Below are 15,557 nucleotides of genomic sequence, written 5' to 3' on the forward strand. Positions count from 1 at the left end.
TAAATCATTAGGGCCCATCCTCTGGTGTTCCTGAACCTAAATCATTAGGGCCATCCTCTGGCGTTCCTGAACCTAAATCATTAGGGCCCATCCTCTGGCGTTCCTGAACCTAAATCATTAGGGCCATTCTCTGGCGTTCCTGAACCTAAATCATTAGGGCCATCCTCTGGCGTTCCTGAACCGGGCACGGAAATTCTATGGTAATCCAGCCAGTATTCTTCAAGATATGCTTTTTGGACCAATGGATAGACAGACAAACCGGAATGACACCATTTGTAAATGTGTCTGTTATTGTTATTATAGTTACAACAGCAAAAAACTATAAACAAAAAGAAAAACAGTTCCATTCTTTATTTGGGCATAGCCGTTTCTTTTTTCAGCATTTCATTCTCTCAATCTCTAATCAATCAACAGACACTGCAGTGACAGTGAAGTCAGTGATGTTTCGTAGTCTCTGATACCATCATACCCCCACCGCCACACACACACACACACACACACACACACACACACACACACACACACACACACACACACACACACACACACACACTCTCTCTCTCTCTCTTCATGGTCTCGCCTTTGGCTTCACATTGGGGGGTCCCTCACCCTCAGCCGACACTCTCCAAGGCCACACAAGAGCCCATTATCCGCTCCATTGATCAAAGTCACTGAAATAATGCATAAAACCACAGTTTTCAACCCATGTTTCACTTTTTAAGTCATGTGCATCCGTAGCTCAGCATAGAACTTGAACACAAGACGTTATGCCGTCGGTCAAAAGACAACAATGAGGTGGGCCGCAACAATGGACATGGGAAATGTGTGTGTGTGCACGTGTGCGTGTGTTAGGAGGGGGAAATGAATGTCTTGATAGACAAAATATGGATGAGGCCTTTCATGGGTGATTGAAGTGACTGTGGGTTAAGGTCTTTATTAGCTAGTGGTCTATGGTAGCGAGGAAGAGCTTTTTTCTCCACAGCTTTAAGCCAACATCTGCTAGTCATATCATTAACCCCAATGAGCTTCACCCCACTAGCCAACCACCCATCCATCTAACCGTCCACAGACAATGATTGCTATGCAATGAATAATAAAGAGATCTGGGAGAGATTTTGTCCATTAGAACTGCACTATATTGATCCTGAACCAATGTGTATTTTATCATTGTTTTTGCTTTTATCCCTGCATTGTCCATTAGCATTCTGTTTGTCATTATTTCAGAAACAAAGTCAGGATTCCAGCTGAGGTGTGAGGACAAGTATAGTGCTCACTCTCTTAGTCTCTTTCCATCTCTATGTGTCATAGCCAATTGGAATGGAACCTGTAAAGTCTGACTGATACATCTTGACCACATGACTCCGTCTCCACAGATAATATGTACCCATTTGTGTACGAAATTGCTGAAAATGTATTATGGCACAAATGGCTGGAGTTGTGTATAGTTGCGTCATAATGCAAGGGATCCATGCACAGATTAGCTGTCCACGGACGGACGGACGGACGGACGCCGGATGGACGGACGGATGTGAGTGAGAACATATTGTAATCCTCCGCCTTCGTCCGCTCCGGCTTCCTGGCGAAAATAATTGTTGGTCAGAATTTGTCGTCTGAAAGAACGGTGACACGGTGACTATGGCAATTATTAAGGCTATTTGATTTAAATACTTAATTGATTCGTTAATAATGTAATTCTCTAAATGAAAGGGGAGAAGCATGTGAAATTAAAGCGGTCTTGCTGTTATCACTGGCCAATATAATCAATAAGGGGACAAAGGGTACTTATTGGTGCTTGAGGATGTCACTCTTTAGTCTCCTAGCAACAGGCTAGAAGGGTCATGAAACGTATTTGAAGTGGCGTGTGTGTGTGTGTGTGTGTGTGTGTGTGTGTGTGTGTGTGTGTGTGTGTGTGTGTGTGTGTGTGTGTGTGTGTGTGTGTGTGTGTGTGTGTGTGTGTGTGTGTGTGTGTGTGTGTGTGTGTGTGTGTGTGTGTGTGTGTGCAAAAGGGGGTGGGGACGGGGACAGACTAGGGTATTCAAGGCTATTCAAGCTGTTTTTAATTCAAACAGTGTTTTAGCACCCATGGTTCTCAACGTGGTGTCCAGCCGCCCAGGGACCACCAAGGTCCAAATGGAACCGTACGGGTCTGTAGCTCTGAGAGTGTATAACCAAATGGAACCGTCTGTAACTCTGAGAGTGTATAACCAAATGGAACCGTACGGGTCTGTAACTCTGAGAGTGTATAACCAAATGGAACCGTACGGGTCTGTAACTCTGAGAGTGTATAACCAAATGGAACCGTACGGGTCTGTAACTCTGAGAGTGTATAACCAAATGGAACCGTACGGGTCTGTAACTCTGAGAGTGTATAACCAAATGGAACCGTACGGGTCTGTAACTCTGAGAGTGTATAACCAAATGGAACCGTACGGGTCTGTAACTCTGAGAGTGTATAACCAAATGGAACCGTACGGGTCTGTAACTCTGAGAGTGTATAACCAAATGAAACCGTATGGGTCTGTAACTCTGAGAGTGTATAACCAAATGGAACCGTACAGGTCTGTAACTCTGAGAGTGTATAACCAAATGGAACCGTATGGGTCTGTAACTCTGAGAGTGTATAACCAAATGGAACCGTACGGGTCTGTAACTCTGAGAGTGTATAACCAAATGGAACCGTACGGGTCTGTAACTCTGAGAGTGTATAACCAAATGGAACCGTCTGTAACTCTGAGAGTGTATAACCAAATGGGAACCGTACGAGTCTGTAACTCTGAGAGTGTAAAACCAAATGGAACCGTACGGGTCTGTAACTCAGAGTGTATAACCAAATGGAACCGTACGGGTCTGTAACTCTGAGTGTATAACCAAATGGAACCGTACGGGTCTGTAACTCTGAGAGTGTATAACCAAATGGAACCGTACGGGTCTGTAACTCTGAGAGTGTATAACCAAATGGAACCGTACGGGTCTGTACATCTGAGAGTGTACAACCAAATGGAACCGTCTGTAACTCTGAGAGTGTATAACCAAATGGAACCGCACAGGTCTGTAACTCTGAGAGTGTACAACCAAATGGAACCAATGTGGTATGAAATGGGGGTCCGTGGCCTAATGCATATCAAACAGGTGGTCCTCGAAAAAAATAATAGGTTGACGATCACTGTTTTAGCCAACATCTCATAATAACACTTCGGCACAGACAATGGTCAACACAGATGTAAATATTGATTAGATCAGTGGTTCCCAAACTTTTTCATGTCAAGGACCGCCAAATTGACACTCATTAGCCCGTGGACGCCCATTTGAAAATCTATGCCAGGGACCCCCATAACAGATGATTTTTATGGCTCTAGCAGTGATTCTCAACCTGTTTAATTTCAAGGACCCCCAGTTTGACATGCATTAGTGTACGGACCCCCATTCCTAACGGGTCCGTTTGGTTCCGTTTGTACACTCTCTGAGTTAACAGACCCATAAAGATCCATTTGGTTCCAAACTATCATTTAGCTGGGGACCCCCTGGAACTCCCTCAAGGACCCCACTTTGGGAACCACTGGATTAGATAATTAGAAGCCCTAGCTGGCCACACACTGACGAATAGTTGCAAACTTGAGACCTCACATTTGTTTTGCTTAATGTAAGTCGCTCTGGATTAAGAGCGTCTGCTAAATGCCTAAATTGTAAATTGTAAATTGTTGGTCCCTATTGGGTTCTTTCTCAACAATCACCGGCTGGCCGTCATATTATCACTTGCATAAAACATACATTTACATACAACAACATATATTTTGATGCCAAGTACTTTTACTTATTTGACATTTTAACACAGTCCTTTTACCTCAGAGTAACAGTGGATTTTCATACTGTGGTATTGCTATACTATCACCACTGGTTAGGACAAGGCTACACATTGTGTATATGGCATTGGCTAATATGACTTATATGAGACATAAGAGTATACTTTTTTCATTCTTCTTTTCTTTTTTTTTTACACCCTCCAACATACACACTTTTTCCACCCAGATAGACGGCAGGGAAGTGCCTGCAAACCAGGCATTTCCCTGTTTGTTTTTCTGTTGAAGAATATTGAGTATCTGTGAATTAATTATACAAATATAGTTGTCCTTTACTGGACCCAACACGTATCTTCACAATCAATCAAGTTTCATTTTTCAAGAAACAATAGAAGTACCTCGGCAAACAGCCAATGTCACATAATTCATGTAGGTCATTATCAGTCTTTGCTATTGACTTCCCTGGCTGCTATAAAGCTACTGCTAATTTCAGCCCTATTCGCCATGTGTTTCACCAATCACAAGGTGCTAGGCTGTTGATCATTTACCGGCTATCATGTCGCTGATAACAAGCTATAAAATGATTTAGATTGTCTCTTCGCTACTTGCCTGTTGGCTACATTAATACCTAATCTGTTGGCATCCTTTGTATTTGGAATTATAGTTGCACAGATAGGAGGGGGAGGGTCAGTAAGGCGAGAGACGAGAGTGATGTGGAGAGATGAGTTTCAGACGTGAGAGAGAGAGAGAGGGAATTTGATGTAAAATGCCATACTGTATGTTCTTCCAGCGTTGTTTCCAATTATAATGGCCGGGAGGCGTTTGACTTTGCATGCACACTCCGTGTAGGCCCTACACCTCTTGAATCGTAGGTCGTAGTAGTAGCAGCTTGTATAATGTAATGTATGTATATATATAGGGTTAAAGTGGTTGAAAAGGCCCTACCCAGCCCCTGAAAGACTGTAAGGAGGCTTCATTATTTGACCATTCACGGGGCTTTGAGCTTCATTAACTGACGAATCGCAGGAGGAGGCTTCATTAATTGACCATTCACGGCTCTCCAGGCTTCATTAACTGACCAATGACGGAAGCTGGGGAAGATCCCGGCTTCATTAACTGGCCAATGGAATGAAGCTGGAATGCCATGACGGCAGCCATCTTTATTTGTATTTATATGGGCGAGTGGACATTTAATGCAAATAAATTAATTATAGGTCCAGCAAGAAAATCATGATGGTCTGTTTGTGCTCAATAGGTCACAATAACATTCCGATTTCATGTGTTGTGTTTTGTATGACATTTTGGCCAGGAGTTTTATATCTATCTGAGCTTTTGCCTGATAGCACACATGCTAACAGTGGTGGTGACCATAACGTTAGCAGCATTTGTGTTTATGTTACCATAGCAACGTACAGTGTGCGCAGACCACAAGTAACGTGAGTTGTTTACGGCAGAAACACTTGATGTAACATTATAAACTCATGTAACCTTGTGTGTCTAGATTGCCCGTTTTTGAGTGGTGTAAACCACTCCTACAACTGGCTTTTGTGTGCAGAAAAAAATGAGCATGGTTGCTATGTTCAAAATAATTTCTGACGTAATTAAATCACACCCGGGTGAACTGGATGACCGTAGCAACCATGGTCATTTTCTCTGCACAGAAAAAGCCAGTTGTGAAATCACATCCGGGTGTGATTTCATTACGTCAGATCAGAGCTGATCAGGCTACATAATACCTTACCTTATTTCATTACGTCAGACATTACGTCAGACCACAGCTGATCATGCTATATAAAACCTTAGACCACTCAGTTCACACGGGTGTGATTTTTTATTTGACCAAGGCAGACCATGCTAACGGCGTTAGCGCGTTAGCATCACACAGCTTACAGGCTCAGTGTTGCATGAATAGAACACTTTCAATGACAATCCAAACGTTTTTAATGTGAGATGTTCTGGTGAGTTGGTGATCACAGAGGATTGTGTATTATATCAACCTGGGATTTTATAATAGGCTATAAATTGTGTGCTATCTCTAACAGATTGTCCATGCTAGACAAATAGCCTATAATAATCAAATCTAGAAGCTTGTAGATTGGCTATTTTCACATAGCAGATTTTGTCTAACACGTTTTTTTTGTTCCACCCTGACTAATAGTTCACCCAACACTGTGAGCTTGTAGATCGGTTATTTTCACATAGCTCTGATGTATATATAATTTGTATATGTATGTTGGGGACCACTTGGAACTGACTTAAGGACCCCTGGGGGTCCCCTGACCCCAATCAATATTTTCAATGACTCATAGCCATTAATGACAGGTGCATGGGCCATTCACCTAGATAATGGCAAACTAGGCAACATTTTATAATGGGTAAAATGAGTTTGATGCTGTATATAGGCCAAATGCTACAACAGTTAGAAATCAAATGAGTGATTGATGATTTTAGACAATATGCATTGCAGATATGTTTACTGTACCTGATTTATTTTTGTATTGCTCCTATGCTCTGTAGAAGATAGGGCAGATCAATTTGGTTCCATTTGTATACTCTTAGTTAGGATTTTATAGTATTGCGGTTCATTATTTAATTGCAACACAGGTTACTCCTCCCTATTTTAATATTTTCTGTATTGACATGAAGTACGGATGATGTCAGAAAACAAGCAGTGGTAGTTGGTACATTCTACATAGCTAGAATCAGGGTCACATCCCTGCGCTGCTGTCTGTCTAAATTCATTGTCACACTGTCCATTAAACAAATGAACAATTTCACTGAAGCTGTTGAAAACTGTGTCCAAAGAGGCTGTGTGGCAGGTGTCAGAATAGACAACAAATGACTTCTAGATGGTCTTCCACCATGTCTTCACCTCCTCCTAGGATACTCTAGGACTAGACTAGAGGGTGATGTCCAAATGTCAGGAAATTGCAGTGGCTCAAACCCTGTCCATATAATGTTTACTTGTATTAATAATAACCTAACATGGTTCATATATTTTATATAGTAATTAGAATTGATTTGCCTCCTGTGTGAATAGGATGGGATAGGGTATGTGTATGCTACTGTATTTTAGTGTAAGTCATTAATTAATTTGATTAAGTGATATTTGAAAGATTTGTTATGACTCAATAACAATTGTCACATTTAATAATGAGCTACAGAATGGCCTACACAATACAGAATTGTATGCTTTAAACTTGGGTTTTACAAAATGGGACTTAAAAAAACTGAAGAAATGATCAAACATTATGTGCTGGAAGGGCTTGTCAGTTCCTTAAAGCAGGAACCAAGGTGTTTATGCAAAGACAGCAGATATATAACTATATGTGAGCATGCTGATGAATGATGACGTTCAGTAAACGCATACTTGACTCCCTGCAGAGAAAAATAATTTGGTTGACTGTAGCAGTTACGTGAAATCACTCTGAATCCAATGCTAAACGTTTGCCATTCACTGCTGTCATAAGTCTACTCAATACAGTTTTGTTTAAAGCGGGGCTTGAACCGGGGACACTGAACGTTTGCTGTAAAGTCTACTCATACAGTTTGCTTAAAGCGGGGCTTGAACTGGTGACACTGGGATCCGTACTTCCCCTTCCTAGAAACGCTAGTTTTAACATTTCAGTGCTTTTTGAAAATATTCGGATACATTATCGCTTGCAGCAGGATTGTACATGAAGCTGAGTTAGAATTGCATCCATTCCCTTCCATTTTCTCAAGTTTTCTCTCCTTTTCTCTTCTTTCTTCTCTTTTCTTTCTCCCCCCTTCTTCCCCCTCCATTTTTGTTCTTCCCCCCCTCTTACAGTCTAGTGTTCCCCAGCTTTAGCTCAGGCGGTGGCGTAACCGTCTGGGCACCCGACTGGTAATCCAGTCGCAGTGTGCCGCGGGTTCGACTCCCGAGCCCGACACGGCCTTTACTGCATGTCTTCCCCCATCTCTCTCCCGTTTCCTGTCAGCCTACTGTCTGTCCCTTCAAAAAAACAATAAAAGGCGTAAGCCGCAAAAAAAATATCTTTAAACAAAAAAAGAAAGTGGTTGAAAAGATTTTGATGCTGTATTGACAATAAAAAGAATGCGCCTGCACACTGCGGAACTGCACGGTACGTCGGTACAGGTCAGGAGCAATAAAGAAGAAGCAACGTTTTGGTCACCTTCTTCAACGGATGAGGCCAAGTCTTGCAACGTACACATTTGTCCATGTACGGACATATTGATGACCCCTGCTAGCTAAGGAGTGGTTCGGGTTCCTGCATCAGACGGTCTGTGGTTTATATTGGACAACATATGCAGGGTTTCCCCCACCACATCACATATCATCACATCATTGAACCGTGCGTGCGTGCGTGCGTGCGTGCGTGCGTGCGTGCGTGCGTGCGTGCATGCGTTGGTAGTGTGTTTGCCTTTTCAGCGTTGTTCCTGGTCAACTTGAACCCAGCACTAAGAGGGCCCTCTAGTCCTGACAGGGTCCTGACCATGTTCTGACCTGCTGGTCTAATGAACCCCTGGCCTGACCTTCAAGCCACTCGGTTCAAAGTTCTAGTGCATGTCTGAATGCGAGTCCTCAAAACTTCACAGACAAGCCTCTTCTTTAGCAGGTGGCTCTTTGGTTTTCTGTGGTCTTTGGAGAAGACGTGTCCTTGACATTCTCTCTGGTAAACAGAAAGCACATTTGACACGCAGAGGAGACTGCAGATGTAATGTGAAGTTAATAAGCCAAAGATGAACTCAGGATCCTTCTTTGATGAACAGCAACGGATCAATTTAATCTGAATGTCAGCGGACACGTTCATGCATATTCATGAATTAAGCTTTGAGTTTTACTTTGGAATAATTAGAATGAATGGCTACCAGTGGTAGATAACATTAGCCAAAGATACTATTTTATATGAATAGCCTCTGTTGGACTGAATGGGAACAGAGGGTTAAGCTTAAGCCCAATTTTCTACAGTGTTTTATGACTTGTCTGACAGCAAATAGAGCTACTACTAAAGTATACATTTCAGTTAGGCTATAGGTGTGCAGTGCTGCCTGGTTGAATCATTGCGCTACTGTAGACCGGGTGTTGGTACCCGTGTGCATTTCTGCGCAAACAAACCTACAGTTGGAGGCCATCGATATTGTCCTTTTCTTTTTGCTGAGGTTTGCGTGATCTGCGCAAAAGGACAGTTAACCCATTTTGGGCGGGAACCCCTTTTGGTGTTTTAAACATTATGTTATAATTTAGCTATTGAAAAATAGCAGATCTACAAGCTCATAGCGCGCCACCGAGTGGCGCGCTACGAGCTTGTAGGTCTGCTATTTTTGAAAAATCGTGAAAATATTTATTTCAGAAAACTGGAGGATTTAGAAGGATTTTTAAAAATTTTGAGGTCAGGCCTAAATGGGTCAAATGATAAGGGACAATATCGGTGGCACCCAACTGTATAGCTTCACGACGCATCACATGATATCGTGACACATTGTGTGCTTGTATAGCAGATATCTTCGGTATGTGATGTCGGTATGTTCTGTGCGCCTATCTCGTTTCAGTCAAACTGCGGCGTGGGTGTCCTTACCAAATAATAGCCTAATAAATAATTATTGTCACTGTGGTGGGTTCTTAAACCAAATATGGGAAACCCCGCCCCGCCGAAGTGTTATTCTTCAAAAATAGCGGCGTTTCGAATTAGCGGTGTGTATAACTGTCAGAGTGGCGGGGTCTTTAGAAAGGTGGGGAAAAAACCATTAATATTTGGTCTGGTATTGCAGATTTGGTCAAGGACATGATTTAGTCTTATTATTATTATTATTATTTTTTTCTCCCATTGCACAGTGGTAGGAGTCTTGACGCAGGTGTACTTTTTGTGGCATCTTTGGTCCCGTGGGGAGGGGTGGGTGGGATTGTTTGTAGTTTGTTTTTGTGTTCCTTTCTTTTGCTGTTGTACGTGTTACTTGTTTTGTTTTCTTTATTCATTCATGGTGTTAACATGTTTTATTGTGCTATTTTGTCTTAAATAAAAAACATTTGATAACACAAAAAAGAAAGGTGGGGAAACCCCGCCACTCTGATCAATGGAAATCAATTGTCGGAGTGGCGGTGTGTCGAAATGGGACTCTGTTCCCGTGACACCCGTGTATAACTCGTGCTTAAGTGTCCTGACAAACACAGGCCCAGTGGCTCGCTGGCTGGCTTGAATAAGCCATCTATCAGAGCGAGATACGCCGGCGTATTTGTCTTGCATGGTGTTTCCACCGGGCCGCGGCGTATAGAGCCCACTCAGGCCGTCAGCCAAGTTACATGGGCACGCTGAATTGCAGTCAAACATTTGTGCTAGATAAAGAAGCCCTTGAACCTTGTGAATACACCTGTGCGCTGTTTGCCTTCTCTCAAAGGGCTCCCACACGCTGTCCGACGATGGTAAAATACAAGTGTCATCAAGCAAACAGAGCAGGGAAGCTAGGTGTGTGCAAATACGGATATGGGTCTACAGACAGACACGCGCACGCACGCACGCACGCGCACACGTACACACGTACAAACAGTTGTGGAAAGCAACACTAAGTACCTTTATTTACTCAAGTACAGTTCTGAGTTCTTTTACTTTACTTGAGTGTAAAAAAAAATACTTTTACTTTTATCTCAAATATTGTACTTTTCACCCCCCACTACACTACACAGTTCACATCCACTGTGCTCGGCTGTCCACACCACCGTTGAGGTCAGAATAGCTCACTGGTTCCCACACTTTTCAGTTCAAGACCCAAAAGAGGAATAAGATGTTTGTCTGGGACCTAAACTTGTGAAAATAGCAGATCTACAAGCTCACAACGTGTCGATTCGTGCTGGGTTGCGTGCTTGTGGATCTGCTTTTTTCACGACTTTTCAACCTATCTTCATATAATTGGTCTTCACGTATGCTCATAATAATATCCCAGCAAGCAAATTACGTCATGATGACGTTATGATGACGTCCTCTGGTGACTCACAGCCCATATGGGGATGATCTTTACGTCATTTCCAGGACGTCTTCACCAGTTTAAATAATATAGCTTATTCTGGGCCAGATTTGACTACTTGTGATATGACATAAGTTGATCTGGCCTTGATCGGACTCTCTCTGATTCATCCAGGGACGTCCGACTTAGTGGCCAAAATGTATGTTGGTTGAAATCAGGTGATATTCTGGGCCAGACCTGACTAGTCTTGGTTTGACTTGATCTGGCCACAATTGAGACGTCACCAATTCGTCCAGGTCCTGACCGTGCTTGCTGGGATGGTACCATTCTTGTCTACCCCGTCTGTGTCTCAGGGGAGGGATGTGGACAGTGACGCCTACCAGTGACATAATCGATTGGGAATCCAAGCTAATAGAAACTGCAGGATTTCTATTCCTTTTGAAGTTAGCATGCTGGAAGTCAATGTTCTCACGCTAACAAAAAAAGTAAAAAAAAGTCTAATGATGATGTCACTGATAGCTGGGTTTATGAACTGTCCACAGCCCTCCTATGGGATTATATGAAAATGTGTGAAGTCGTCTTTTAAATGTTTTATTTATGAAAATTCTTAAACTTTTTATTTTATTCATGAAATACATTTGAAAAATGTTATAATTGTTTTTAATTGATGAAAAGTTGTGCCTTCTTTTGCTTTAACTTTTTTTTAACCTTTTGAGGAAATGAAAAGGCATAGAGAAATGGATCTATAACCCTTATCACCTAAGTGTTATAGATCAGGATGGGGTGGGTGTCCCCACTTCAAATAGGATTATTTTGGGGGAGTTGCGGCCGGACAAGGATGAGAACCATTGCTAGTCTACATCTGTCTTCTTTAAGCTCATCTCATTGACGTCCGTGATCAGTCACAGACACAACCCTGGGGGTCTCCTGTGTTGAAGGCAAAGTTGTTATTATATAGGATAGTTAACTGAAACTAACAGGATAACAAATACTATGAATGAAAAAAATCCCACCCATGTGACTGAAATCATCATACATCATCATACATTCTCTCATTCCGGCCAATCAGAATTTGCGTCCTCACCTTCGTCTTCAATGTTTGTGTTCCGCAATGTTTGTGTTTACACGAACACTCAAAATTGTCCATTTATTGTCAAAGGCATTTAATGTTTGTGTTAGGACAAAGTTTGTGTTTACACAAACACCAACAGCTGGACATAGGAGGGGCTAGCGCCCCTCAAAAAGAAAGAAAAATAAATAATAACATTAAAAACTTTAGTAAACTTAGTAAACAATCAGTTTACTAAATTATCTAAAACTACTACTAAACCATAGAGAAATTTACTTAGTTTTCATCTTTGACTAATCTTGCAAACTGCTGAAGCAATCAGCACCAATAAGTCTTGTGCACGTTTTTGTACAATTTATTTTATTTTATTTTATTTCAAACTTTATAAATTCAAGGACCTCCATAACGGTGAGAGATTTGTACACCCTCACAGTTACACACCGGTGAGGGGCCATTTGGAACCGTCTCAAGGAACCATGAGGGTCCCTGGACCACACTTTGAGACTCACTGGTGTGGCCGAGTGTTTCCAGTGAGCCAACATGCACAATATCAGCACCCTTCTCCCCGTGAAGAAGGTAAGATAGAGGCCCAATTTCTTTCCAATATGTCTGCTGTGACTCTGCATAGAGTCTTTTCATTGACTCTCGTCACACCCGGCGGACCGCTTCCCCTCCAGTGTGGGTAGTCTGGTGTCTCTTCAGGTGGCTGGCCTGACAGAACCTCTTGTCACAGTGTCGACATTGGAAAGGTTTCTCTCCTGTGTGGGTGCGTTGGTGCGTCTTGAGATTCCCGATCTCGTTGAAACTCCTGTCACACTGTTCACACCGGTAGGGTTTTTCTCCCGTGTGGACGCGCTGGTGTCTTTTCAAACTACTCAGCACGTTGAAACCCTTTTTGCACCATCCGCAGTAGTAAGGCTTTTCTCCCGTGTGGATGCGCTGGTGCCTCGTCAAACTGCCCGACACGCTAAAACTCTTACCGCACTGTTGACACCGGAAGGGTTTCAATGCACCGGTGGGACGCTGCTGGTGACTCTCTGGATGCCGTTCACAGTGGAAAGGTTGTTCCCCAGGATGCTGCAGGGTTAACTGAGGTAACTGAGTAAATCTATTTTCATGGTGTTTACGTGGGAAAGGTTGTTCTCCAGTGTGGATGCGCAGGTGTGTCCGCAGATCGCCTACCTCATTGAAAAGCCTGTCACGCTGGTGAGGTAAAACTTCTCCCGCATGGAGACGCTGGCGTCTATTGAGATCGCCTGGCACTTTGGAACTCTTATCGCACTGTTTACAGTGGAAATGTTGTTCCCCAGTGTGGATCTGCTGGTCTCTCTTCAGATTACGTAACACATAGAATCTCTTATCACACTCTTTACATTTACTCTTTACATTTTCACCAGAGTGAGTATTCAGGTGTGTTTTCATGTGACTGAACTGACTGAACTGACACTCACACAGTTTACGATTGTGACTTGTCGTTTCTTTGTAAGTCAGCTGATGAGTCTTCGCCTCTGGTTGAGTTAAAGTCTTTGTGAACTGTTGACGACAAGGTCTTGGCTCATCATCAGTGTCTCTGCATATGTCTCTAGCGGGGCTGAAGATTCGCTGACAGGCCGCTGGGGGGATCTGTTCATTATTCCTCAGCATGTGGCTGTAGAGGTTGTTGTGGCTCCTCGTCGTGTGTCTCTGAAGGAAGACCTGAGTCGTGACGGTGTACGTATGCACGCTCTGACCATGTTGACATGCAACATCCTGTACAGAACAGAAGACTCGACTCTGGGAAGATTGGGATCTCACTTCTTCCGGGAGTGGCCGTTCATCATCAAAGCTGCTGCTATACATTTAGCTCTGATGGGTAAGGACTCTAGTGGGGCGGAAAGATTTGGTGTTCTATTTCCTCTCTGTACTGTATCTGTATACTGTATCACCCTCCTCTCTCTCTACCGCATATCCTCCTATTCTCCTTGTCTCTCAGTGATGGCATCCTAAAATGCATCCTGGTATGGCGACTGGTATGACGTCAATCACAACACAAACTGCTGCCATGGCTTTCGTGGCCGGCAGTGAGACAGACAGACAGCAATCCATCCATCCATTCCAGACAGACAGACATTCCGTCCAGTCTCACATGTCTCTAGTGTATAAAAGCAGCCTCTGTTCTCTCGCAGCGATGTCGAGGTCGGTGTCACCAGACAAGAGGTGTAAGATGGAGTCCGCACTGAGCCAGCTGAAGAAGTACACCGTGGTGGTGGCGGACACGGGAGACTTCAACGCCATTGACGAGTACAAACCGCAAGATGCTACAACCAACCCATCTCTCATCCTGGCTGCTTCCAAGATGCCAGCCTACCAACACCTACTGGACCAGGCCATTCAATTTGGCATTGCAAATGGCGGGACTGAGGAGGAGCAGGTGACCAACACCATGGACAAGCTTTTTGTGAGTTTTGGCCTGGAGATCCTCAAGAAGGTCCCTGGCAGGGTCTCTACCGAGGTGGACGCAAGACTGTCCTTTGATAAAGATGAGATGATCTCCAGAGCGCTGAAGATCATTGCTCTGTATGAGCAGGCAGACATCAAAAAGGACCGTGTGCTCATTAAACTCTCCTCCACGTGGGAAGGCATCCAGGCTGGCAGGGAGCTGGAGGAGAAGCATGGAGTCCACTGCAACATGACCCTGCTGTTCTCCTTCGCCCAGGCCGTGGCCTGTGCCGAGGCCAAGGTCACCCTAATCTCCCCCTTCGTCGGTCGCATCCTGGACTGGTACAAGGAGAACACAGACCGCAAGAGCTACGCACCACATGTAGATCCCGGTGTGATCAGCGTGACTAAAATCTACAACTACTACAAGAAGTTTGGCTACAGCACGGTGGTGATGGGCGCGTCCTTCAGGAACACGGGCCAGGTGAAGGCCCTGGCCGGCTGCGACCTGCTCACCATCTCCCCGGGCCTCCTGGGCGAGCTCAGCCAGGACCATGGTGCTGTCGCCGAGATGCTCAACGAACAGAAAGCCAAGGCCAGTGATGTGGAGAGGGTGCACATGGATGAGAAGGCGTTCCGCTGGCAGCACAACGAGGACCGGATGGCCGTGGAGAAGCTGTCTGACGGCATCCGCAAGTTTGCCACCGACGCCATCAAGCTGGAGACCATGATCAAAGAGAACATGCTTAACATGAAGAACGGCAAGTAATGACGGTTGACGTCCGTGATCCAGTCACCTGGACGCCATCAGGAGATGGAAGGTCTTCACTGCTACCTGAGAAGGTGGGATCTCTGGACCACTGATGGCTTCTTTAACACCGTCATCTTCTTGGTGGGACTGCGCCTTCAAATGGACAGCCAGCCACCTCATCATCTAGACTGGGACTGACTCGCATTTCCTGTTTGTTTTTTTAAAGGACAACTTTAGTTTTTTTCAACCAAGGTTCATGTTTTAGGTTGTTATTAGAGAAAGTAAAAGATGAGTGTTAATTTATTTTCATTTGCTGCTTTCTTTTGTTTTAGGGATTTTAGCTCTTTTTGACAGGGGGGCGGGGGCATTCGAGCATGGGGCTAAATATGTATTTTTTTTACAACATTTCATGGTGATATATTTTTGTATTATTTACTATAGTCCTAATAAACCCCAGGAAATTACATCTGGCCACAGGAGATCACAGGATCTACCAAATGTGAAGGTAGCCTACTGGGGGAAGGCTCAATATATCAGTTTGTCACATTCAATAGATCCTGTGATCTTTTGTGGCCAGAGGTAA

The 15,557-nt window shown here is 43.8% G+C and overlaps 1 protein-coding gene across 1 annotated transcript; it reads left to right on the plus strand.

Moving 5' to 3' along the window:
- The first annotated feature begins 13,940 nt into the window (after window positions 1-13,940).
- LOC306943399 (transaldolase-like) lies at window positions 13,941-15,138 on the plus strand. The gene has a single exon (XM_079529702.1). The coding sequence runs from the start codon at window positions 13,973-13,975 to the stop codon at window positions 14,990-14,992; it is 1,020 nt and encodes a 339-aa protein (XP_079385828.1). The 5' UTR covers window positions 13,941-13,972; the 3' UTR covers window positions 14,993-15,138.
- Window positions 15,139-15,557: the final 419 nt, after the last annotated feature.

This window comes from Electrona antarctica (genome assembly GCF_951216825.1).
Source record: "Electrona antarctica genome assembly, chromosome: 19".
Lineage (NCBI taxonomy): Eukaryota > Metazoa > Chordata > Actinopteri > Myctophiformes > Myctophidae > Electrona > Electrona antarctica.